Here is a 27,282-nt window from a genome sequence, read left to right as displayed (position 1 = left end):
CCGGGATGGGCAGCTGCCTAGGAACCACGGACATGCCACCTTATTTGGCAGGGGACATCCTGTTGGGTGCACAATATTTGCCACCAGCCTGTGTCTTGTGACAGCAAATACCTTTCTTAATTTTGCCCTACCTCTGGAGTTGGGCACCAAGCACCACAGCTCAAGTAGCACCTTTGCCGTCCTGGAGATCTTTCTACCAAGGTCCCAAACATGTCAATTTGGGGCAGGGAGTCATGCATGCATGCAAGTCCGTTGCAGCAACTGAGCTCCGTTTATTTTCTTTAGATTAGATTAGATTTATATACTCCCCTTCATCATAAGATCTCACGGCGGTTCGCACAATGAAATACAGGATAAAAACAAATAAAGAAGTAAAACCAAACAGCAAAACAATACCACCACCCTTCCCGCAGACACATTTGAAAGGGTGTAGACTATTAATAAGCCAGAGGCTTGGTTGAAGAGGAATGTTTTTGCCTGGTGCCTAAAGGTGTGTGATGAAGGTGCCAGCTGAAGGTCCCTGGGGAGAGCATTCTGCAAACGGGGAACCACTACAGGAAAGGCCCTTTCTCATGTTGCCCCCCTCTGGATCTCACGTGGAGGAGGCACACAAAGAAGGAGCTAGGATGATGAACGCAGAGCCCGGGACAGTTTATATTTTAAATTGCTGGCACAGAGCCCTGGAGAATTATTCCTCTCTCCAGGCTATAGACATTTTGTCATCTCCAGTTCTGGACTCAGAAAAGCCTCTGTAGTCCCCTGCGCCTGAAAGCAGACTCCTTGGGCTGCTGTTTATTATCTGTGCCCAGGGCTCCATCTGATTTTGATTACCCTGTATCAGAGGTGAGGTGGCTTGGGATCATGTAGCAGCAGGAGTGAAGCGGGGGGGGGGGGTCCTCTCTTAGTGAAAAGGGGAAGTGCATGCAGAATGTAAGGACAGAGGAAACAGCCCATTCCCTTTGCTGGCAAGAGGTTGGGCCCTCTGTCTGCATCGCTGCAATCCAAGAGGTCCCTGCGTGCTGTCGGAATAGAGAGAGACACTGGAAAGTACAGTAGAAACGAGCTTGCCATCAAAAGGCAACAAGTCCTGCCCCGTGCCCCCGGTCAGTGACCTTTCCCTCTGGAATTCTCCCCTCTGACCCCCAGATCATTAATCCCCCCACTGCCAGATGACAGTAATCCATCATGGGCCCTGACAAGCCTCGCAGCCGGCCGTGAAAGGATCTGCTCAGCCTCCGTCTCTCTCTTTCTGTCCCATGATGCTCATTTCTCAGCCTTTCCTGTTCAGCACTGGGGGCTTCCAATAAAGAATTAACGCCTTTCTCTTCCTACCAGGGGGCTTTGAAGGGAGGCGGCTGAGGGCTGTACGAGGAACCTTTCCACACTTACTGTGTCTTGTTTGCTTCTCTCAGTCTCCACCTGTGAAAGGCTCTAGCATCCAAAACAGCACTGGAATGGAAAATGGAGTCTGCTTTCCCTTTACTGCTAAATCTATTTTTAAAATATATTTTAAATGGCTTTTGTACAGCCTTTCAAATAAGCACCAAACTGTGCATTTAAAATTAAGCAGTTCATGTTAAGTTGGGCTTTGCTTTCTGTTACTACTATTATTGTTGTTGTTGTTATTGTTATTATATAGAAGTTCTGCTCAAAGAAACAGTACTAACAAATAACATTTCCATATGTTTGCTGGTCCTTATTTATTTAGTAAGAGGGAGCAGTGACTTCCACAAAGACAATGAATCACAAACGTATCCTTGGACCTCCTCTGATTTCAGATGGATTTTTTAGGCATTATTGGTGGCTGGCTGATTGGTATTTTGTTTATAGGCCGCTTTTCAACCCCAGGGAACACCAAAGCAAAAAGGAAACTGGGTAATTCTGGAAAGCTTTTTGGAAGGGTAAACAGAGCAATATAAATGCCCCCTTGATTGGAGCACCTACTTATCTTGAAATATGCCACTTTAGTTGCAGAACTATATTCTTTGGGCATAGGCATTTAGAGCAAAGAAAGTTGAGAATGATGTTAACCTATTTGAGTCTAATGATCTTAAGATTAAAGAATCAAGGAGCTGGCAGATTTGTAGATTTTTTAGAAAGAGTACAGGAAACAGATAGGGCTGGTTTATTCTACCCCCTCCCCCCCCAAGAAATAAAACTTAGATCCCTTCTGAATGGAGTGTGTGTGTGTGTACTCATGTGCACACGCAGGAGTCTTTGGGGTTACCTAGGGTGGGTGGTAAGAGGCATGGGGGGCAGGAGAGTGCTGGAGGTATAAATGACTATCAAACTTTGAAAAGTGGATCAGTTTTGTTGAATGAATTAAACTAAATATCTTGAATTGGATTTTAATAAAATGGCAATTAATTGTTACTGTTTTGAATTGGGGATGAGTTTATGGGAACCAAGTGGGTAGTGTCCCAAAAACATTTGGGAACCCCTTGTATAGACTGATGGTAGGATGTCTGCCGCTGTCTTTTAAGATGGTCACTTGTTCATTCTATGGCCCTTTGCAAGTGTGAGAGAGGCTATGTCCTCAACATCTTGTTTCTTCAATGTGAATTTGACTTCCCCACTCCTTGGAAGAAGCAACACTCTGAAGTTGTAAAACAGCCTAACTACCCTCTGAAGACGGTTTGGTAATTTCAGCTAGTACAGATGGCAGACAGCTTGTTCACTGGGGCAAGACAGTTTGAGCATATTGCACCGATCCCGGTCCAACTGCAATGGCTGCCAATGGGTCCCAATTCAAAGTGCTGGTGTAGACCTATAAAGCATTAAACAGCTCAGGACCCCAATACCTCAAAGACTGCCTCTCCTTGTATGAACCTGCCCAGACCCTGAGATCATCCTCTGAGGCCCTTCTTTGTGTGACTTCTCCACAAGAGGTCCGGAGGCTGACAGCACGAGAACAGGGCCTTTTCTTCAGTGGCTCCCCATTTGTGGAGTGCTCTCCCCAGGGAGGTTTGGCTGGTGCCTTCATTATACACATTTAGGCACCAGGCAAAAACATTCCTCTTCAGCCAGGACTTTGGCTGATTAAATGTGTTGTGGGAGTGGGGATTATTGGTTTTTGTTCTTATTTTTATTACGTATTTTGTGTTTCATATATTGCTGTTTTATGTTGTGAACTGCCCTGAGATGAAGAGTGATATTCAAATATAATAAATCTAAATCTACATCTAAATCTAATAATGTAGTAATATATATAATAAATAATAATGCGTGGTGATTTTGTGCCCCATTCAGTGTTTGTACGCTGTGCATTTGGTATTGGGTCCAGGTTTGAAAGCGCCTCATAGGCAAGATGCCTCCAGATCTGCAGTCTGAGGGCAGCATGCAAACATATTTTTAAAATGCAACTATAATAACGCAAATAAGCCAACAACATAACCCACATTCAACTTCCCATTCATTCAGAAAGTCACGATGGTTTAAAAACTGTAGAGCACCATCTCTGAAATCATATCAGTGCAGGCAAACTCAGGTTTTCACTTCTGGCATCCCACTGTAAATCCTGCTGTCTTGAGCGTTTGACAATATGTTCTGCACGTGGCATCCAATGTATATTGCAGGGACCCAGGACTTGCCAAGCTGTCTTCCTGCAGCCCCCCTACATCTGTCCATTGGTTACATAGACCAGCCTTCAATGCTGCCCCTCGTCTTCCTAGGAAAATTTGTTAGTTACCTCCCCTTTCACTCTCTGCCTTCCCCATCTGGTCACTGGATCAAGCATGCTTAGGGATAAGTTAATACCATACGCTAAATTGGATTGGGGAAGAGTGGGTGGGTAATTAGTCCCACAGGAGGCCCCAGGGGAGTGTAAAAGTGCATTTACTGGATACGCAAAGCATGCATTCTGGGCTTAATCTTTATTAATGTTTTCACGCACCCAGCTCTCTCCTGCCTTTCTCACAGAGAATTCACCAGGGCAGAAGAATGAGACCCATCAGTGAAAGGAAACACTTGCACACACAAATGTGCATATCAGTTTTATTTCTGCTTTTGTGAAAGCAAGAGGATGGGTAGTTGGCCCTGTTCTTTATTTGCAGTTTTAGCTGGTGGCTCCGCAAAGCTCTGCAGTGCCTTTTGAATCATGTCATGTCTTGCACGGAGCCACTAGCACAGATGTTAAGTGGGCTGCCATAAAACTGGTTCAACAGAGGATTGGGAGGTCTGTCGGATACTTGTAAAACCATTTCATGCAGAGGCTGGATTCCTCTTTGTTCTCACAACTGATTCCCCTATTTATGTATTTATTTCATAAAATTTATACACTGCTTGATTTTAAAAAACATAAAACAAGAAAATCGAGAAACATACAGCAATACTTTAAAACATACAAAAAGTTAAAATACTAAAGATTAATCTAAACTTCCCAAGTATCTGGGTGGGTTTGTCTACACAAGAACGAGTACAGTGAGGGAACCTGCTTGATACCAATAGGCAGGAGGTTCCAGAGTGTAGGTGCTGCTACGCTAAATGACCCATGTCTTACAAATTCGGAACACCTGTGGCACCTGTAATAGTGCCAGTTCTGCTGATTGAAACGGTCAAGTGAGCCTTTATGCTTATGGGGTAAGGCAGGGGTCAGCAAACTTTTTCAGCAGGGGGCCGGTCCACTGTCCCTCAGACCTTGTGGGGGGCTGGACTATATTTTTTTTGGGGGGGGGATGAAAGAATTCCTGTGCCCCACAAATAACCCAGAGATGCATTTTAAATAAAAGCACACATTCTACTCATGTAAAAATACCAGACACGCCCCACAAATAACCCAGAGATGCATTTTAAATAAAAAGGCAACACGCAGTCCAGATTTAGAAGGCGATTGGGCCAGATCTGGCCCTTGGGCCTTAGTTTGCTTACTCATGGGGTAAGGCAATCTCTCAGGTAGTCCCACATTGTTATATACTAGTAGAAACACCTTGAACCTGACCTGCTAGCAAACTGGCAAGCAGTGGAGATTTCTGAGCACAGGCTTTATATGCTGACAAAGCCTGACTTGTGTCAGCAATCATGCTGCAACATTCTGCACAAACTGCAGCTTCTGCATTTTTGGTACTGATGTATGTATTGGAAGTAGAACATCTCAACCAAACTATGTTTTAGGCCAAACCCATGAATCCTTGTCTGTGAGAACTGGCCTGGTGTGTCCACCTCTGCCATGAAGTTGTTTGATGCAAGGTGAATTCTCTGTCTCAAGCCAATGTGCAATATGGAGAGGATGATGATACTCTCTTACCTTGCAAAGATCACATTCCAAAAGTGTACATAAAGCTCTGTACAACATTCAGCAGCACTGTAGAAATGCTAACCACTCTCATTGATTCTTATTAGTCTTTCTTCAAATGTTATGGCCCTATCTGTACAAAAGTGTAATGTTGGGAATATTTCCTCAAGAGTACCGCTGAGGCGGTATGTGGCTGAGTACAGGTTGCCGCAGAGGGAGAAGGCTGCTGCCTTCATACTCTGCTTGTTGGGTCCCTAGAAGGTGCTGCTTGGCCACTGTCAGAAATGAGATGCTGTTCGTCCGATCCAGCGGACCATTTCTTGTAGGGCTGCAGCTTAGTGAGGAAGGTCATGCTGCTTGTTTAGTGGCCACAAGGCTTAAAAATTCTCAGCATCTCCAGGTTAGGCGTAGGAAAGTGTCTCATCTGAAGCCCTGGAGTGTCACCATCAGTCAGTATAGGCAGTTCTGAGCTGGATGGTTCGCTGGCCTGACTCTTTAGGACTCAGCTGCCTTTGAGACCCATAAAAGCAGCAAGAAACATCTGGATCTCTTAACTTTTGGAAGGACGAACCACTAGGCTGGAGCAACCATTATTCTGCACCAGTAAAGCTGCTGCAGCCCCCAGAGTATTACATTTTAAGCATATGGGATGGTAGTCAACTATTTTTTGGTCAAAGTAGACCTCTTGGACCTAACTTAGTCCAGTTCATTCATTCCAGTGGGTCTACTCAGTTGCAGATCACCCATGAAAGGTTGAAACACGCACACAAGCATACATACCCTGTTAACTTGTCAAGCTTTTTGACATTAAAAATATGTGGCATAAAAGAATTCTAGAGAGTTGGTTAATAGGAACTTTTGTTTATCCTAGGAAGAGCAGCAAAGCAAACTCTAAGGATTATTAATGTTTTCTGCTGTGGAGCCTGACAACATTTTGCAGGAAATCTGTCCTCTGGGCAGCATCTGTCATCTTTGGTTGGGGATTCTTGCCCTTTCCTGTCAAACTGGCCCTTAATATGTGATCTACCCACTGTGGCATTTCCTATTCAGCCTTGCTTGCCTGTTTTTGTGGTATTCCATTGCCTAGATTTGTTTACAATGTATATGAAAAGAAAAGAAAAGGAGCAAGCTTAAGTTCAGAAGTGATAAAGTGGTTTTTAAAAACATCCCTGCCAGAAGAGGAATTTCCTTACAGAGGCTTAAAACTCCTGAGGTTGTAAAAACCAAAGTAATCCTTCAAATCAAGGACACTTTTTTATTCTTAGCCGTTTTTCGCTTGCCTCAAACAATCAAAATGAGAGTTGCATGCTTTAATCAGCTTGATTGATTTAAAGCTTTAGCTTAATTATTGGGAGACTGATTTTATTCAGCAGTGCTTAGACTGAAAAGCCAACTTAGGTGTTTTTTGGGGTTTTTTTTAATGTTTTGGTCTGGTGGTGTAATAAAGTTGACCTTTTCTTTTAACATTAAGGAACGCTTAGCTTAATAATGTGTACGTGTCTCAGACCCTTACTAATTATCTGGGAGCAACATGGGCTGCTAAGACTTCCGTAAGCAAGTGTTTTGCTTCTGTCGGACAGGTGAAGACAGCTCAGAAATGATGCCACAGCCTGGCTTGGCATTATTTGAGTGAGCAGCCAGAATACTTGGAACTCGGGAGCTCTCTCATGATTGTCAACTCTCCCACTCATTTTTTTGGCTTGAAGTAAGCCATAGTTTGCTATTTTTTTACAAACTGGCAATGGTTTGTTTCATACTAGGATCGGAGGGAGAGAAATCTGTGGGAGGGAAAGAGGGAGTACCTGAACCCAGTAATACTTATGCTCATTAAAGGCAACACCAAACCATGGCTTGCTATTTATGAACTGCCATATAACACAATAGTGTTTGCTAATGTTGCCAAGAAATCCCTTGCTTGCAAACTTTCTGGTTAGGAAGAAGTTTTGATTTAAAGCTTTGGATCGAACTGTGTGCAAGTGTCCTGACACCTCTTTCTCCAAAAACAAAGGCACCAGAAAAACAGATGGGGAATTTAGATCAAAGAAGCAATGGCATGGGAGGGACATTTCTCAACTCTGTATCACCTCCCCCCCCCCAAAAAAAAGCACAGTTATGGTGGCAAGAGATAATGATCCACCTTTCTAATGCATCCATTGAGCTCCAGCCTCTACTCCAGACCCAGTATTGGGCTTCCTTGAGAACCATAGATTGGGAGTTCTGTTTCAGCTATGCATTGTGTTCACAATCCATCTAGCAAAGAGGACCTGCTGAAAAGGGCTCGTCTTCCATTTAAGGGTTTTGTAGTGTTCCTCTAGTCATTAAGTATATATCACTTGAATTCTGCTTCCTTTTGTGTGTGTTTTAAAATGTGCCAAACCTTACTGTGAATTTGGCCCCCTAGTTTCCAGCATGTCAGCTGAGCTGTTGGCCTGTGTTCCATTTTCACATTTCTGGGGGCTGGTGTATGCTTGGCTTGTTCTTTCCATCTTCAAAATATTAGGAGACTTAACAAGACCAGATTTGCTGGCTGACAGAAGGAAGTTGTGCTGGAACAGAAAGGAAAGTTAGAGGCAATGGCCCTAAAACATGCAGCCTCCAGTCAGTGTTGAAACCCATATGTTGCATGCTCACCGGCTGCCCATGATGGGGTGGGAAATAAATGCGTCATTTTGGTTACCAAAGACTTGAGTGGTTAGGAAATAGGTCCGGAATGGCACCATGGCCAGACTTCAAAAGAGTTGTTCAGATAGTTAATACTATTGCACCATAAAACCTCTCTTCTACACTCCTTCCTAATGAAGCAAATCAGAAACAAAACACCACCTTGTTATACATTCGTACCTTGGAAGTTGAATGGAATCTGTTCTGGACTAAGACCTAAGCTGTTGAACACCAAGGTATTCTCCCCTGAGCTGTGCTACCCAAAAGCATGACACTTACACAGGCACAGTAGGCAGCACAGTATTCCTTCTGCAACGATTATGCGGTGAAAACTTTGGGATCAATTTTAGGGCCTGAAAAAAGGGGTGTGACTATTATGCGGTGGCGGTGATTATGTAGTGAAATACGGTATTTAATTATATAAAAATAAGACAAGTAAAGGGCCAGGTGCTTTTCTCTCCCCTCCTCACTCCAGCTCAAAAAGCAAAGTATTTTGTTTTTGTTTATGTTTCCATTTCTAAAATGAAGGTGCTTTCAGCTCGCTTGCCCCCCCCCCCCGAGTCACCATTCCAGGTTGTGAGTGCTGCAGAACTGCCATGCAATTCCCACGGTCAGGGAAATGGAAGGCAAAACTTAAACCACAATAAATTCAGTTAAATACAGGAAAAGTTGCCCATATCTGGTGTACTGGTACATGGGAACCCCTGAGGAAGAGCATTAAAATTGTGCTCAGAAATGCCATAGTAATCCTGCGCATGAACCAAAACTGTTGGGTTTTCACACCTTGGCCTCCTAAACATAATAATGCCGGCTGCTCCTCTTCCCCTGAGCCGGGCCTCTTCTCTGTCCGTTGCCTAGGTGCAGAGCTCTTCCGTATGGTCGGGTGTTTTTGCTTGCCCTAAGGGGAAGCGGGTGCCAGGACGAGAACTTTAGTGGTGTTACTGCACTTCTGTCACAAATAGGGAGCCTTTTCTTCTTGCTGGGTAGGTGGGGGTATTCTTATATTTTATAGAATGCACACAGCACCAACAGTGTGAATGGCACTTTGAGTAACAGGCAAAGGACAGGTCACTCATAGGATCATAGAACTGTAGAAGTGAAAGGGACCCAAGGGTCATTATCTGAGGGATAGCTCAGTTGGTTGAGTGTGAGACTCTCAGTCCCAGGGTTGTTGGTTTGAGCTCCACTTTGGGCAAAAAGATTCCTTCATTACAGTGGGTTGGGCTAGATGACCCTTGTGGTCCATTCCATGTCTACAGTTCTATGATTCTGTGATCTAGTCCAACCCCCTGCAATGCAGGAAGCACAGCTAAAGAATCCCTGACAGATTGCCATCCAACTTCTGTCTAAACACCTCCGTTGCAGTAGAGTCCACCTTCTTCCAAGTCAGTCTGTTCTACTCTAGAACAGCTCTTACCACCAGAAAGTTCTTCCTAGTGTTTAGTCAGAATCTTGTTTCTTGTCGATTAAATACATTGTGTAGGGTACTCCTCTCTGGAGTGGCAGAAAACAAGCTTGCTCCATCTTCCATGCCCTCACCTGCCATTCAGATATTTCAAGATGGCTAGCCTATCACCTCTCAGTCACTGCTCACAGCAACTTACAATCTTAACTTCGGCTCCAGGAGGGCAACAGAAGGAGGAAAAACAGAGAGAGAGAGAGGAGATGAGAAGAATACACATGCACTAGGGTTTACACATACTTGGATTTAGATTTAGGATGGGACTGAGTGGTTGAGGCAAAGGCTTTACAGGAACTGCGGGATCACAGAGGTAGTCCAGCTGGAGTCTTAAGTGGCTTTTCCTTGCCCTCATTCTCTTCTTCCCTTTCTCTTTCTTTCTTTCCTGCTTCCTTCGTTTTGGCTGCAGGGACGCCAATCAACCGCATCCCCATCATGGCAAAGCAGATCCTCGACCTCTACATGCTCTACAAGCTGGTGACCGACAAGGGAGGGCTGGTGGAAATCATCAACAAGAAGATCTGGAGGGAGATCACCAAAGGCCTTAACCTACCCACCTCCATCACCAGTGCTGCATTTACACTTCGCACCCAGTAAGTCCTGGACCTTCCACAAGCCTGTGTGATATCTCAGTCTAGAACTAGATTAAGAGTTTGTGGCTGAATTCTAAACGGTGTAGTTGCAAGGAGCTTCCGGTCTTCTTGCAACTACCCTAGGAAAGGAGACGGGGAACACCTGATTCCGAGGCCCATCACAACTGTGATTCAGAACCCTGAAATCTCTACATTCCTGCTGTAATTAGTTATAGAAAAACATACTATTTTGCTTAGCTCCTTCTGTATTTTGGGTTGTGCCTTCTTCCAGCAACTGATAGAACTGTTGATTTACTGAAGTTATCACCAAATTGAAGCCTGCCATCTCCATCCCCTTCTCCTTCCACCTTTTTAATAGCATTTCCATAATGCCATTTTTTTACTTACTTTTATCTCATTTATTCTCACCCTCCCCTGCAACCCCTATGTAGTATAACTGCAGTCAAATGAAATTTCCTGGCATTATATCTGACATTTTGTCTGCTTATGAACCATGCTTTAAAAAGAGCTTCCAAGTTGGCCTGTCAAACCACAGTTTGTGCTAACTGTGGTTCGTTGTTATGTTTGGATCCGCAGATCATTGGCAAATGACAGGGCACAAAGACATGAACACAAACTTACAGGAGCGGAGTCCTGATCAGATGAGAACTAAACAGACAAGCAGCTCAAATTATGGTGGGGTCTGTTGTAACTATGGTTAGCACAAACCATGGTTTGGCTTGATGTCTGAATGAGCCCTGTGACTGGGCCTGGGCTGAGTGTTGACTAGAGTCCATCTCTGCTGTACCAAATGCAGCATTCTGTCTGGTTCTGCATCCCCTGTTCTTTGTTTCGTTTTTCTAGGTATATGAAGTACCTCTACGCCTATGAATGTGAGAAGAAGTCCTTAAGTTCTCCCGCTGAGCTGCAGGCTGCCATTGATGGCAACAGGCGGGAAGGCCGGCGGCCCAGCTACAGCTCCTCCTTGTTCAGCTACTCCCCTGCTGCCACAGGGCCTCCTTCACTCCTGTGCCCTCCAAAGATCCGCTTCCCCATCGTTAGCCTCGCCCCTGGTGGCGGAACCAGCAACCCTCACCTGTCTTCAGCAGGCGCTCTCAGGAAAGGTCAGCCACTTACCTGGTTTGTCATTTGGGTGGCCTGAAGGGGCAGGTGCTCAGGTTTAGCAGTCAGATGGATGCAGTGGGTGAAGGGTGTGTTTGCACACACACACATACATGCACACACACACACACAAACACACACACACACACACACACACGCACGGTGTGGCTCACAAGTGGCCACTTCCTCCAACAGATGTGCGCATTTCAGCTGGTTGTGTGCTACATTGACATCCACCATTTTTAGTGTTCTTGGGTCAGAGCCATGTGTGTCACCTGGTCTTGGGACTGGTGTGTGGAAGGGAAAGGTGGCTACCATCTTCCTATTTGTTCCTCAGCTGCATTGACTGGCTCGCCTTCCCTCATGCAACCAGAATAAACTTCTTTTTTCACCCCTAAATGTGTTCTTCCTACTTTCTGCCTTATTCTCTCTCTTCACCATTCTTCATCCTTTTGACTCCTTTGCTTTTTAGCCGTTTCCATCATAACCGTGCAGTCCTTCCCTGAATTCATTTACACTAAACTTTTTTACTTCTGCTCCCTCTTCTTTTGTCCTAGTTTTAGCAGGTTGTCAGCTGCCTGCTTGTGATCTCCCTGAAGCATTTACATTCCTGTTAGTGCAAGGAGGGGGAACAACTGTCATCCCTTCCCTGCCAAGTACCACGGGGGGGGGGAGCATAATAATAATAATAATAATAATAATAATAATAATAATAATAATATATTATTTATACCCCTCCCATCTGGCTGGGTTTCCCCAGCCACTATGGGCAGCTTCCAACAAAATATTAAAAATACAATAAAACACCAGACACTAAAAACTTCCCTAAACAGGGCTGCCTTCAGATGTCTTCTAAAAGTCAGATAGCTGTTTATTTCCTTGACATCTGAGGGGAGGGCATTCCACAGGGCGGGCACCACTATCGAGAAGGCCTCTGCCTGGTTCCCTGTAACCGCTTCTCGCAGGGAGGGAACTGCCAGAAAGCCCTCGGAGTTGGACCGCAGTGTCTGGGCTGAACGGGTGGAGATGCTCCTTCAGGTATACTGGGCTGAGGCCATTTAGGGCTTTAAATGTCAGCACCAACACTTTGTGCTCGGAAACATACTGGGAGCCAATGTAGGTCTTTCAAGACTGGAGTTATGTGGTCTCGGCAACAGCTCCCCGTCACCAGTCTAGCTGCTGCATTCTGAATTAGTTGTAGTTTCCGGGTCACCTTCAAAGGTAGCCCCACGTAGAGTGTGTTGCAGTAGTTCATGTGGAAGATAACCAGAGCATGCACCACTCTTGCGAGACAGTATGCGGGCAGGTAGGGTCTCAGCTTGCGTACCAGATGGAGCTGGTAGACAGCTGCCCTGGACACAGAATTAACCTGTGCCTCCATGGGCAGCTGTGAGTCCAAAATGACTCCCAAGCTGCGCACCTGGTCCTTCAGGAGCACATTTACCTCATTCAGGACCAGGGAATCCTCTCCACCCGCTCACCTCCTGTCCCCCCAAAACAGTACTTCTGTCTTGTCCGGATTCAACCTCAATCTGTTAGCCTCCATCCATCCTCCAACTGCCTCCAGTCACTTACACAGGACCTTCACTGCCTTCACTGGTTCCGATTTGAAAGAGGTAGAGCTGGGTATCATCTGCATACTGATGAACACCCCTGATGATCTCTCCCAGTGGCTTCATATAGATGTTAAAAAGCATTGGGGAAAGGACAGAACCCTGAGGTATCCCACAAGTGAGAGCCATGGGGTCTGAACACTCATCCCCCAACACCATTTTCTGGACACGGCCCAGGTGGATGGAGCGGAACCACTGTATAACAGTGCCCCCAGCTCCCAGCCCCTCAAGACGGTCTAGAAGGATGTCATGGTCGATGGTGTCAAAGGCCACTGAGAGATCCAACAGAACTAGGAAACAGCTTTCACCTTTGTCCCTAGCCCATCGGTGATCATTGACCAGGCAGTTTCAGTCCCATGGTGAGGCCTGAATCCTGACTGGAAGGGATCCAAATGGTCCGCATCCTCCAGGCATGCTTGGAGTTGTTCAGCAACTACCCGCTCAATGACCTTGCCCAAGAATGGAAGATTTAAGACTGGGCAATAGTTGGCCATATTGGCTGGGTCTAAAGATATTTTTTTTTAAGAAGGGGTTTAATAACCTCTTTCATTGGGTCTGGGAAGGCTCCCTTGTAGAGGGAAGCATTCACCACCCCGCAGAGTCCATCACCCAGCCCTTCCCGGCTCGCTTTTATTAGCTAGGATGGGCAAGGATCAAGGAGACAGGTGTTCGGTTTCACTCGAATCCTTACCTTGCACAACTGTTTTGCTGTCAAACAGCTCTTTCCTTCAGAACGTTCTTCTTAACATATAGCCAGGATCTCCTTTCTTGTCATTTGAATCCATTGATTTGAGTCCTATCCTCTGGGGCAGAGATTTATAACTGCTCTCAGCCAGTCTCAAGCATCCTCCTCTGGGGTAGTGTACTTAGTAAGTGGTGGCTGGGCAACACTGTGCTGTGTCAGATGAAACTGAATTTCTGGACCTATTTCCAAAACTACTTTAATCGCCACTATGGATGATGACATGTGCCAGGAGAAAGACAGGGAGCAGGACCCTACTGATTTCTTTCAGACCACCTGGACCCAGCTCTTCCTTGTCCCCATAACCCCTATGTTCTCTTTCCTCATTGGCCTATTATGTATTTAACATATATACTGCCCTACACCCAAAGATCACATAATTTTTTGATGTCAGTGCTAGGGATGAAGCAGTTGCTGCCTTAGAGGGGAAATGGAAGGGCACTGCTACTAATAGCATTGTCAGGATGGTGCTTCCAGCCTTGGGCAAGTTGCCGGTTGAGCCATGGCTCCTGCCTCAGCTTGCCTCGAGGTCCCTGAGTGGCCCATTTGCTTTCCTAGGTGACGGTGTCCCCTTGACAGTGTCCACGCCAAACCGCATTGCCATGCCTGTGGCCTTGGCGAATCAGCAGGCGGCTGTGACGGCAGCGGCACGAACCGCTACCCTGGAGCAGCTGAGGGAGAGGCTGGAGTCTGGGGAGCCCGCGGAGAAGGTGGCGCGGATGACGCAGGAGGAGCAGCGCTTCATCCAGCAGGCCTTTCAGCGGAACCTCTTCAGCATGGCCCGGCAGCTGCCCATGAAGATCAAGATCAACGGCCGAGGTGAGGCCGCCCTGGCTCTGCTGCAGCCTTTGGACTTTAACTCCCATCGGCCCCAGCGAGTGCACATAGTTCAAAGCATCTGGAGAGCGTCAGGTTGGCAAAGGCTGATGGGAGTCATAGTCTAAAAGTGGCCGCCAAAGTGGGTGGTAGCATCCCGGGGGGGGGGTCCCTAGGGGGCTCTAAGAGGCAAGGAGACAGCAGGGGGGGCACTGGAGGTGGTGATTTAAATCTCCTGCTAAGTGACCTTAAACCAGACATTGGGAAACAGGTGTCACCATCAAGCCAACGCATCGCATTAAGAGTTTGCTGAACAGTGAAGCCATGACTAAATATGGTATCTAAGACTTGTTCAGTGACTGACAGGCTTATCTCATATCAAGTTCATCAGTTAAGCTGAATTAATGGAACTAGCTTTAATTGGATGTTGAATAAAAGTGCAATTAATTGCTACTGTTTTGAATCTTGTGTTATTATCTTCCTTAGTGGGCTGTGCAGACTGCTATTCTGAATAATGCTTTTTGGAGGGGAGGGACTTGATGCATGAGGGAAGCCAGATAGGTGCAACTTCTTGGTTTAAACCAGTGATGAGCAAACCACAGCCCTCAGACCACTGGCCTCGTGGGAGTTTTTACCCCTTGAGAATCACCCGGCTTCTCCTCCTTCTGACCCACTTGGAGTGGACCAGAGAGCCGATCTGTCCCTTCCCAATAAAGCTGGCTTGGCAAACTATGCAAGCAGGGGGGGGTTTCAGCCGGAACTCAGTTCTGGCACCTCTCAGGTGGGCCCTATTGCCATTCTAAGAGAACAAGGGAGGTGGTGTTGATGCATTCCGGCACCTCTTTTTCTATAAAAATAGCACTGATGAGGTGCCTGCCAGAAGTCTCATGAGATGTACTGGACTTGCTTTGCCACTGATGCGTCTTCCTCACCTCAGCCACAGAGGCATGAGTACAGAATGGTAGTTGGAAGGGACCCAAAGGGGTGGCGAGAACAGCAGGTCTACAGGGTCTATCACAGTCAGCTGCATGTTGGAGGAGGAGGATGCTGGGGGCCATTGCCCAGCCTCAAAGCCCACCGCCAGCTGGGATGTGGTGTTTTCCAGATGCAGGGATCAGGCCTGCATGCTGAACAGTTTCCACCCCAGATGTGACCCTCAGTCCAAGCAAGAAAAATCGCCATCCCTGGTTTAAACCCCTTGTGCATGACTTCCCGTGTCCAGTGTTTATCCAGCTGGTGCTTTGAGCCATTCAGGGCCCGTTGTTCCCTTCCACTTATTTTAATGGTGGATCAAGGCATAGTGCAGAGCAAGGTGAAATCTCTACCAGTTGACCAACTATGTTACAACTATCAGGCCTGGGAAGGTGTGTGTGTGTGTGTGTGTTTGTGTGTGTGTGTGAGAGAGAGAGAGAGAGAGAGAGAGGGAAATGAGAGGGGGGGGGGGAAATGCCCGGGTCTGTAGTGGGATGAGCATAACACAACTCATACTATTCTTTTGTCCTCCCCCACCAGAGGATAAATCAGATTCAGCAGCGACATCAGCAGCACTGAACTGGACACCCTCTGCCTTTGGAAGCATTAATATGTCTGTGGAAATCAATGGCACAATCTATGCTGGTGAGAGAGAAAGAGTCCACTTCTGAAATGGGGCAAGGGATTGAAGCAGGTGGATCCCTTGGAATCAGCCACCCAATATTTGGAATAATCCAGCTTCAGACTGAGCAGTCTGCCAAGCTGCGGAATGGCTGGTCTCTGGAGAACAATTCAGAACAATCCTCTGATCACACACACACACACACACACGGCTATTGATACGCCATTGCCGCTCTGAGGAAGCCAGAGCAGGGAGCTGCATGAATGTGGGTGGCTTTAAAAGAGGAGAGGGCTATCGATGGCTCCTAGCCAGGATGGCTATGCTTCTGTCTCCACAGATGGATGCAGCAATCTTTCTGAATACCAGTTCTTGGGAACCACAGGGGGGTCGAGGGCCCTTGTGCTTGGATACTGACTGCTTGTTTCTCACAGGCATCAGGAAGGCCACAGTGAGAACAGGAAGCTGGACTAGATGGGTCCCCTTTGGCCTGATCCAGCAGAGCTCTTTTTGCATTCTTATGTTATCCTTGGCCTGCTAATCTTCCTCCCTTCTTTCTGCCCCGCAGGGGTCTTGTTTGCCCAGAAACCTGTCGTCCACCTCATTGCCGGATCCAGCACGCAGAGCACCGGCGGCGGCAGCAGCAGTTCCTCCCACTGTTCTCCCAGCCCGACCTCCTCCAGGGGCACACCTGGCGTTGAGCCCTCAACCAGCTGGTCTCTCTGAGGGGGAAGCAGGGAGGAGGTGCTTTCTCTCTCCTTGGCCCCAAGCGGCCCTGCCGGTGACCTCGCCTCGAGGAGCCCGCTTAGAAGACCAGCCAGTGGCAGAGAAGCAAAGATCCTGTGCTGGCAAGGATCCTGCCGAGGTGGTCTCTTGCTGCCCATCTCACCTTTCTTCAGGTCTTGCTGTGTCCTCGGTGGGAAAAGGAGGGCAAGGGGGTGGGGGTGGGGGGCGGGAGGGGACACAGGGCGTGTTTCAATCAGGGATTCTCTGGACTGGCTGTGTGAGTTTTTGTAGATGACTGAGCATCGCCACTGTAGCAAAAGGCGAAGGCAAGAAACCCATTTTTCCATGCTTCACACGACTTTTCCCCCCTAACGTGACTGCAGTGTATTGACAATCCTACCCCCCAGATGCAGGGGGGGAACATAGCTCTCTTCTCTCATATACCACCCCCACATCCTTTAATTCCTCTCTCCAGCTTGCTTTTACACACAGAGACACACAAACCCACATTTGATCCCTCTGTGTGTTAACGTGCAGGTCTTACTGGGTCTCTTTCCTCTTCCCAGTTAGCCAGCCTTGACTCAAAGAGCCAGTGCATCTCCTGCCTCCCTCTTTCCTTCTGGCCTTAGGTTTGGCCTGCTAGCTTTCTCTGGAGGAGTCTTGACAGCATGGAGGTTCCCTTTCGTGCTGCTTCTGCAGCATTGAGCAAGGCCCCTGGGAGGCTGGACAAGCCTCTGGAGGAATCTGCACCAGCTGCCCTTCGCAGCGTTGCCCAGCCTTCCCTGCAGAACTGGGGCTCAGGCGCCAGCATTGGCAGGTTCTTCCACAGCCTCACTCCTATCCAGCCTCCCCATGAGGTCAAGTTGTGCAATTCTGTTTCTCCATTCTTTCTGCCTCAGGGGTGGGTGGGGATGCATGGAATTTTTAAATTTTATTTTAAAAACTCTTACCAGTCAGAAAGCTAAAGGTGAAAGTGGTTAGGGGCTCATCTAGGTCAGGCACATTTTATGGTCCACCCACCCTTGCTTCCCTGTCCTCCCGCCCCCAAATGTAACTGGGATTGGGCACCTTGATGCTGAAAGAACAAAGCTGTTCTTGCATTGCTGCTGCCTGTGTCCACTCACTTAACACTTGCCGAGAATCCTCTGTGATCCCAGCCTATCAAAGGGGGATTGGCTGCTTCCTTGTGTATTAGTGGGGCCAGCCCTAATTGACTGCCCCACAGCCCTAGAACAACCAGGGGCTTCTGGGCATCTTCCCCCACATCTTCCCTTCTAAAATCTTGATGAGAGAGCCGTGTGTTGTTCCTCAGGACAGATGAACTCCTCAATTGCTTCCCCCTCCACACTTGTGCACACACTTTGCACTTCCTTGTACCTCCCCCCTTGAACTTCTGCCTGTTTCTGCTTCCTCCTTGTAGCAGAAGCCCGCTGCCTGCCTGCCTGTTGCACCGGCATCCCCCACCTCCTTGCCAACAGGGATCCGCCCTCCCTCTCCTACCCTGACGAGTCTCAGTCATGCTACAGATCAGCATCAGCTTCTCCTGAGCAGATGAAATACCTCAAAAATATGTACTTATTGCTGTGTTGTTGTTGGGATTTTTTTTTCTCTTTCTCTCTTCTGGAAGGATTTGCATATGTTAAAGCTTCTTTTTATATGTCTTGTTGACTGCTTTTTATTTTAAATTTTATATATTGTAGCACCAAAGACACACCAAAAAAAAAGGAGCCCCCTGAGTTGAAGGATCAGAAACCTTTGATGTCCTCAAGATAGCATGGAAGCACTTGGCTCATGGGGTAATAGGTGGTGGTGGAAGATGCAGGTTAATTTCTCAGGCTGACTTTCTCTCTCTTTCCCTCTCGTTGGTTTGATGTTGCTTTCTCCTCGAAGGGCTTATTAGTTGTTCAGGATTTTCAAAACAATCCATGTTGGGTGCATCTCAGTCCCAAAACAGTAAGAGGACTTTGTTTCCTTATTACCCTTGAAGTAAAGTCCTGTGCTGCAATTCTGATTATTTCTGGCCTCTTGAGAGCTCGCTGGTTCTCATGGGATTCTAACCCAAGGCCTGCATGGTAGGCGGAGCTCTGGAGGCAGCTAAGCCCTCTCAGAAGTGCAGGTGTTTCTCTCCCCTCCCCTCTTTTTTAAAGGCTTCCTCAGAGGGAAAGCAGAACCCCCCCAGCTTGGAAAAGCTAGGCACATCTGTAACTGTGAAGCTACTGGGAATGGTTGAAGTGATTTTTTTTTTTTCCCGGCGACAAGAAATAGATTAGGGGACACGCACTAAATCCTCTTCCTTCCACGATGTTGCTTTTGGACAAATTCCTGCAGAGGAAAAATACGCCCTTGGGAGGGAAACTATTTGTATTTGAAGGGTTCATTTAAAATGCATTATGAGTTAATAAATAAGAATGTTCCTTTCTGGACACATCTTTGAGCACAAGAATGGACCACCTGAGAAGGCAGTGGACTCTCCTTGGCTGTATGTTTTTTAAGCAGAGGCCGGAAAGCCACCTGTCAGAGATGCTTTAGTTGTGATTCCTGCATTGCCGGGGGTTGGACTCGACGGTCCCATCCAACTCCACAATTCTGTTAGTCTTTGATGGTGCTCGGTCCTGCAGGTTTTCCGTTCAAAAAAATACTGGATTTCTAGGTCCAGTATGTTTCTCCCAGGCATGTTCCTCTGCAGTTACTTACCCAAGGCACTCCCAACCGCTGTGTATGTGAGCATGTACCACTGGGCCAAGGAAATTGCTGTGGTGCCAAGTTCACCAAGTGACGCCACATTCATTCCTCCACCAATCGGATTTATCAAAGGGGACGTGAGCAAGAGAAGACGCCATTCCTGCTGGAAGGCCTCAAGTCTGCACCAGGGAGGCTCAGCTGGCAAGCCAGATGTGGCCTGCAAAGCATTCTTTCCCGGCCTGCAGCCACCCTGCCAAACTTTAAGCAAGGCATTGTAAAAAGTCTAGCCTTTGTAGGAGAGAAAGAGATTCCACACTTCAGTGTTCTCTCTCTTCAGCCAACAGCTGCTTGGAAAAGCAATGGGACACTGGATGCTTTCCAGCAGAACAAAACTGCAGAGAACCAGGTCGGTCCATCAGAATCTTGTTTTAAAAAATGCAACAGCAGCATAATCCTGCTACTAAATTGTCACAGAATACAAACAATCCTTGAAGAAAAGATCTTCGGAAACTGAAAGCTTGCTCATACTTGGGGTGTTTTAGTTGACCCGATAAAGGTTTTACACTGCTGTTACTGTAGGAGATTCCCTACCCGTTTCATTGTATTGCTGTCTCATGCAGATTCTGGGAAAAACAAAGCTCCACACCCAGGCTACCTCTTCTGCAGATCTTTGCGAAGCAATTCTGCCCCCCTCCCCCAACCGATTGCCTTATCCCAAGTGACTGCATGGCTCCCAAACTGTGACACTCATTCGTCCTGGATGATTCGGGGCAGATAGTGTGTCAAAACACACCTCTGGCCCCTGGGCCGCTGCTCTAGGGAACACAGAAGCCTGGGTCAGATCTGGCCAGCTGTGGACCGAATAGTCTGCAAACATATTTTTTTTTCTCCCTTGCCACAACCTTGCTAGATTTGAATGAACCATGTGGCTGGAATTCTCCCCGCATACTCAGTGATGGGGATTCCACAGGATAGCATTCTTTTTGTGTTTGGGGCTTTGTAAATAATATCCCAGACCTGACTATGCTAAGGCGTGTTGCGGATTGTGCAGCAAAATCCAGCTCTGTCCCCTGCAGCAACAGCGACCCCCCCAGCCCACCCCCAGCTGACTTGATAAGGCCTTATCTGTGGCCAGTTCTCAGGGCCCCTTGCGATTCTACTTGGCTCCTTTACTGTCAAGAGTATGGCTGTTCCTCCTCTTGAAACAGAGAAGGTAGAAGAAGTGGCATCTGGAGGCTGGGATGTCGAAAATCCAAAGGCTGCCTTCAGCTTTCCACAACAGCATATTGCTTGTTGCTCCCATTTGCATTGGAAGCCCCCAGCCAAAAACATTTTGTCCTCCTAGGTGTTTCCTCCACCAGGAGCCAGGAGCTAAAGTTATCTGTTAGCAGTAAAACCTGTAGTCCACCTGCTTTTCTTTGGCAGAGATGGTCTGGTTGTAAAGGCAGCTGGCTGACTTTATTCTAGCAGCCAGGAAGGTTGCCAGACTTGGCATGAGATTTGTCCCCGTGGGCCTCTTGGCTCATTGCCTCAGGCCTCCTTTGCTTTTAAGCAGAGCCTGCACCACAACCAGGGTTGGGTGTGAATCTTCTTGGGCGTTTTGCTGGCTAATTCTTTTTCTTCCTCTATTGTTTGTGTGTTTTCCCTCACCACCACTCCCAGCAACGGAAGATTGTCCCATTTGCAGTGGTGGTTGTTTTCCAGCTTAGGATCCTACAAGGCTGCTTCATACATAGCCAGGCCATGGGTCCATTGAGCTCAGCATCCTCTACACCAACTGGAAGCAGCTCTCCAGGGTTTCAGGCAAAACAGGTGCTGCAGCACTGAGCTGTCCCCCTTCCATTAGGAAGTTGAGATCCGCTGAGTAATTCTAAGGAATCCTGATAAGACTGCTTTTGTCTTGTAAGCGTAGGTTTCCAGGCCTCAGTTTTGGAGGCTGGTGGTGGTGGATGAGCACTTGAAGGTGTTCAGTATGGTTTCTGCATTTAATACGGCTCTAACCTTTCCTGCACAAATTTCCCCAATACTCACGTGACTCTGACACTTCCTCTCCCAATCCCTACCCAAGTGGAACACACAGAACAAAATTCTGTAACCATATAAACATGTGAATATCGTGCAGAGTTGCTTGATCTGCATAACTCGGTTTCCTGGTTTCAGAACTTGTGGCTTCAGTTTTTCTTTTCTTTTTTACCCTAGTGCAGAGTTCTAAGTTGGGGGGGTGGCTTTTTCCTAAACACCTTCTCTTCCCCCCCCCCACCCCAAGCTCTGTCAGCAGTGGATTCTGGGATTTCTTGCTTTAATGTGTACCAAGCTAGACACAGAAGTGGCAGAGAGAACTTGGGTCTGTTCTGATTTATGTGTGAAGCAGGCGTGGGAGGATAAGGGGCCTGATTTAATAATAAATCACTGAAAGCATAAAAGTTCATATAGTTACTGTGAAGTGAACCTTCACCTTCCAGCACTTTCCTCTCAACCACGCTCTCCTGGGTGTCAGAGTTTGGCTCTGGGCACAGGGAACAGCTGGAGGGTGATGGGAACTGGCTTGGAAGAAGGGTAAACTGTGGGGCAACCTCCAAACCCATGTGCCCCAATTGATTTAAAAAGGAGCCCACTCCTCCCAGTCATCTGCATTACCTGGAGTTTCAGGCAGAGCTGAGTTTCCGCCAACGGGTCTCTCACTGCTCTGTCCAGTTTGGTCCCATTGCACTCGATACCATTTGCATTTCTTGCACAGGAAGGTGCTTGGAGCCCTGGGGTGGCCTCCGCCCTCCAGGCCCATCAGTTTCCTCACTCACCTAAACTGAAAGCAGCCAGGGAGCTAAAGGGTCGTTCTGAACCCAGTTCAGGGAAAAGGGTAGATTTTGGGATTTGTAACGACATATATAAGTATATACCTCATTAAAATAAGCTGCAGCATCCAACTTCAGGCCCTTGGCTGTTTTCTGGGTTGGCCATTTCAGGTTGTAGAAATCCACCCCCTCTCCTTCCTTCCCCTCTTTTGGATGGGCAGGGTTGTATTGCTGTTTGTGCTGTGCTTTGCCAGGCTTTGGAGGTCGGTGAAGAAACCAGCAGCAGGTTTTTGGCTTGGTGAGGTGCAGGTGGAGCATTCACTCCACCTTACCCAATTCTGAATATTGAAAGATTGTATGACGCTCAGGGCTTTTGATATGACAGAAAGGGCTGCTCCTCCACCCCGGTCTTAGTTTCATTTGCAGAGGCAATTTCCTTTCCCCCCCAGCTCAAGCACGAAATCCCACAACAGAGATGCTGGGCTTGTGGGTGAGCTGCATCCCCACAAGAAAGGATCCTCCAGGCTCTCCTTGGCTTAGCTCTGGATTGTGCAAAGGGTTGCACACAGCCTGTGCTCTGCCACTGAACTACGGTCCCTCTCTCACAAAGTCTTTTAGAAAACAACACCCCCCTCCTTTCTGTTGCCCTGGGAAAGAGGGCCCAGTGCTTTTCAGGTGGCACCAGAAGACTCCAGGACAAGGCCCTTCAGCCGTGGAGGTGGAAGTGGGGGGGTTGCTGTCCCAGAGAGGCGCTCTGGGTCCTCCCAAGCAAATAGGACTTGACAACACACACACACACACACACACACACAGCCCTTTCTTAGCGGCTGCCTCTTCCAGGCAGATCCAAAGGAGGGAAGGAGGCAGGTGGTTCTGAGATCTGCCACCACTTTTGCAGCAGCTGCACAGCTAGGGGTGTTTTTTTTCTCTCTCTCTCTTAACTATTTAAAGGAAGAAATAAAATGTGATAGCCTAGATGGTGAATAAATAAATACCTCAGATGTTTCCTTCCAGCAAGTGTCTGTATATGTTGTTGGTGGGTTTTTTTTTTCTATCTTACATGTTATCTGAATGTTTATATTCCAATAAACTTCTACCTCTTCATACAACAGCTATGCACTTCTTCCTCTTTGTGCCGTTTTTTGTTTGTTTCCCCCCACTGCTGCTCCCCCTTTTGTAGCTCCCGGGAAAAGCCAAACAGCAGCTCTTCCATTCCAACACTTTGGCAGAATCCTGTTGTGGAAAAGGATTTAAAAGCCCTTCCAGGAAGCGGACATTGTTCTTGTTGTTATTTAAATTTATGTACTGTCCTTCTTCAGGAGACCACGGGGCAGTTTACAACACAGAACCTAAAATACATAATGTAATAACAAACAAAACAAAACACACCCATACACACAGTTTAAAAGGCCATAAATTGTTTTATTAGCCCAAGGCCTGCCTGAAGAGGAAAGCTTTTGCCTGGCACCTAAAGATATGTAACGGAGGTGCTAGGCTAGCCTCCCTGGGGAACGCATCCCACAAGTGGGGAGCCACCAGAGAAAAGGCCTGTTCTCATGTTGCCATCCTCCAGACCTCTTGTCGAGTAGGCACACAAAGGAGGGCCTCAGAGGATGATCTCGGGTAGGTTCCTATGGAAAGAGGTGGTCCTTGAGGTTTTGTGGTCCTGAGCCGTTTAAGGCTTTATAGGTCAAAAGCAGCACTTTGAATTGGACCCAGAAACTAACTGGCAGCCAGTGTAGTCAGGCCAGGATTGGCATTCTCTGCATGGCTGATGGTTGGCATGGTGGCAACATCTAGAAAGTCCACAGGTTCCCTGTCCCTGGCTTGCTTTGACAGCTGGGTCTCGGACAGAAATGAGTCCCCTTCTCTGCTCCCAGATAATGAACATCCTGCTTTCTTTGTGAAGCTCAAGGTGCCATAGAGGCCCAAAGAGGTCTCCCATCCAGGGAGAGATGGCCAGAGCTGCCACCTCTTTATTTGCTCTCTATTGCATTTGCATTCTGTGCTCTTAAGAAGAGAGTGGGGGGCTTTCACATGTTGTTGGACCTCAGCCAACATAGCCAGTGGCCAGAGTTGGAGCCCAGCATCATCTGGACCAGGGGTCAGCAAACATTTTCAGCAGGGGGCCAGTCCAGTGTCCCTCAGACCTTGTGGGGGGCCGGACTATATTTTTTTTTGGGGGGGGGGGAATGAACAAATTCCTATGCTCCACAAATAACCCAGAGATGCATTTTAAATAAAAGCACACATTCTACTCATGTAAAAACACCAGGCAGGCCCCACAAATAACCCAGAAATGCATTTAAATAAAAGGACACATTCTACTCATGTAAAAACATGCCGATTCCTGGACTGTCCACGGGCTGCATTTAGAAGGCGATGGGGCCGGATCCGGCCCCTGGGCCTTAGTTTGCCTGCCCATGGTCTGGACGGACACATGTTCCCTAGCCCTGCACTTGGGAAATTTAGAAATTTAGGTGGTGCCCAGGGTTCCCCCTTCCCGTCCATTTTATCTTCACACCAAACCTATGAGGTAGACTAAGCAGAGAGCTATCTCTATCAAAAATTGTTGACCTATAAATACATCTTATGAGCTGACAACATTAAAGTCAGTAAATAAAAAAACCCAGTAAAAATACTGGGGAAAAGAGCACCACATCTGATATGTCCTTTGTGATTGGTGAGCTGAAATCTGTCATAAGGCCCAGATATTTCATAGAAATCACTTGGACTTCCTTTATAGCAGGCATGTACAAAGTCCATTTTGGCCCCTGTGGCAGTTTATCAGTTTATTTCCTGGGTAAAATCCTTAAAAAAGCTCAACAACTTTGGTTTGCCCCTTGGTCGGTCTCCACACGGCCCTTCACTTCATCAAATTCATCCTCACTGTACTAAAAAAACAGACTAGGGCTGAGTGGTACCAGGTTTTCAGCATCGTGCTATATCAGCAGTTAAACTGTGATATTCCATTACAGTGGTACCTCTGGTTAAGTACTTAATTCGTTCCAGAGGTCCCTTCTTAACCTGAAACTGTTCTTTTTTTAAAAAAAAATGAATATTTATTAGCATTTTCAAAAAAGAACAACATATAACAACAAAGACAAAAATAAACAAACAAAAAGAAAAAATACAAAAATCCAAAACTTAAAAATAAAAACAATTAAAAACACCTGAAAGTTCAAATACTTATTTTCTTTTAACTTGTTTCTCAGACCTCCTCACACCTCCCCTTCTTGTATTCCAATTTAGATTATTGGCTCAGCAAATCCTTAATTTACTTCTCCATTTTAACTTAATTTAGTTTATTCTAACATATTGTTATTTTATTTTTCTTCTTTCTTCCATTTCCTCAATTTATATTTACAAACCTTATTTTCATTTAATTTAGCCATTTAAAAAAGGGGATCAATTTTAACTTAACCAAATTTACACATCAATATTTATACCTCATTATTTTTTCTTAAACATTTTAAACTTTTTTCCTAAAGTCAACCAAAATTTCCCTTCCACATCTTTCCCAATTTCCATACCAATAGCAAAGCAACGTAAAGAATAAAACAAACTATACTTATATACCCTTTGGATTCCCAAACTCCACCCACCCTTTTCCCTAACCCTAACCTGAAACTGTTCTTAACCTGAAGCACCAGTTTAGCTAATGGGGCCTCCTGCTGCCGCCGCCGCGCTGGCAGAGCACGATTTCTGTTCTCATCCTGAAGCAAAGTTCTTAACCCGAGGTACTATTTCTGAGTTAGCGGAGTCTGTAACCTGAAGCGTCTGTAACCTGAAGCGTCTGTAACCCAAAGTACCACTGTATATCACAATGTCAAATTGGAGATCAGGCGTGGGGATGATTGGGTGGGTGGGGAGACGAGAAGCAGCATAGTTGCCTGCACCACATGGGGATGTGGGGGCATCAAAGTGCCAGGGGAAGGTAGTGCTACGGTGCCTTGAAGTGAGGGCAACCAGCTGCCCTGTGAGGGAAGGCAGCTCAGATCAGCAGTGTTATTGGCTGAGATCATTGTGTGATATTGGTGATGCCTTGAAATTGGACGCCCTGCGCTCCCTCACGAGAGGAGCGATATAGTGCTGCTTATTGGAGGGTCAAAACTGTTATTGTGGTGGGATTTCAAAACAGAGTTTGGCCAATGTGCTAAAACAGGCCATAAAATCTGTGATATCACCATGCAGAAATGACAAAAAATATTAGTTGGGGAGAGGCAAGGGATGGACCCCCAAGGGTACCCAGACCCCTAATTGGGAACCACTGCTCTAGAGGGTTGTGCTTCTTTCTCTTAGGCCAAGGGTCACCAAACTTTTTCAGCAGGGGGCCGGTCCACTGTCCCTCAGACCTTATGGGGGGCCGGACTATATTTTTTTTTGGGGGGGGGGGAATGAACGAATTCCTATGCCCACAAATATTTTTTTTAAATATTTTTTATTAAATTTTTAAACAATAAACAACATACATAACAACATATTTTCCAATAACCACATCTCATTCACATCTTTAGACTTCCTCTCATCTCTTGCTGCTGCACTCTGAACGCATAAATTTTTCTATGCCCCACAAATAACCCAGAGATGCATTTTAAATAAAAGGACACATCCTACTTAGGTAAAAACACACTGATTCCCAGGCCGTCCGCAGGCCGAATTTAGAAGGCGATTGGGCCTGATCCGGCCCCCGGGGCCTTAGTTTGCCTACCCATGCCTTAGGCTTTATTGCCTGTTGATGTTTGGGTTGCATTTCTGCAAATAGATGAGCACAGTTACAAAAAAAAAGAAAGTGTCAATAAGGAAACACAGATATGAGTCCCTGCGGTGCTGTGGTTAAGAGGCTTGTAGGAGGATGTGGAAGGCTTGGTTCAGAAACCCCACATGGCTGCCCAGCTCTCAATGAGTGACCTTGAACCAGTGACCCTCTTTGGGCCTGACCTACTTTGCAGGCCTTCTTCCCTGATCAATTTCAGAGCATGTTAGAAGCCCTCTTGGCTTGCAGTTCTCTACGCTTATCACTAGATGGCAGTACTTGTGAGGAACTTGAAGGAACTCCCGCAAGGAGTGTAACTCCTTTTTGCACCCATGTTTCTTCCTTTGGGGACGCAGGTGGCGCTGTGGGTTAAAGCCTCAGCACCTAGGACTCGCCGATTGAAAGGTCGGCGGTTCAAATCCCTGCGGCGGGGTGCGCTCCCGCTGCTCGGTCCCAGCGCCTGCCAACCTAGCAGTTCGAAAGCACCCCCGGGTGCAAGTAGATAAATAGGGACCGCTTT

At 46.9% G+C, this 27,282-nt stretch overlaps 1 protein-coding gene across 2 annotated transcripts in view; it reads left to right on the top strand.

Annotated features, from left to right (window-relative positions):
- The window catches only part of ARID3B (AT-rich interaction domain 3B), a 57,210-nt gene extending 34,095 nt beyond the window's left edge, over positions 1-23,115 (top strand). For both annotated transcript variants that reach the window (XM_083698314.1, XM_083698315.1), the window contains exons 5-9: positions 9,760-9,943; positions 10,787-11,046; positions 13,958-14,218; positions 15,728-15,832; positions 16,375-23,115. In XM_083698314.1, the coding sequence (XP_083554440.1) occupies positions 9,760-9,943; positions 10,787-11,046; positions 13,958-14,218; positions 15,728-15,832; positions 16,375-16,532 (968 nt within the window). In that variant the 3' untranslated portion in view covers positions 16,533-23,115. The remainder of the gene's footprint in view (positions 1-9,759; positions 9,944-10,786; positions 11,047-13,957; positions 14,219-15,727; positions 15,833-16,374) is intronic.
- The last annotated feature ends 4,167 nt before the right edge of the window (positions 23,116-27,282 follow it).

The sequence above is a fragment of the Podarcis gaigeae genome (assembly GCF_964106915.1).
Source record: "Podarcis gaigeae genome assembly, chromosome: 9".
Lineage (NCBI taxonomy): Eukaryota > Metazoa > Chordata > Lepidosauria > Squamata > Lacertidae > Podarcis > Podarcis gaigeae.
This window is presented reverse-complemented; position numbering and strand designations above follow the sequence as displayed.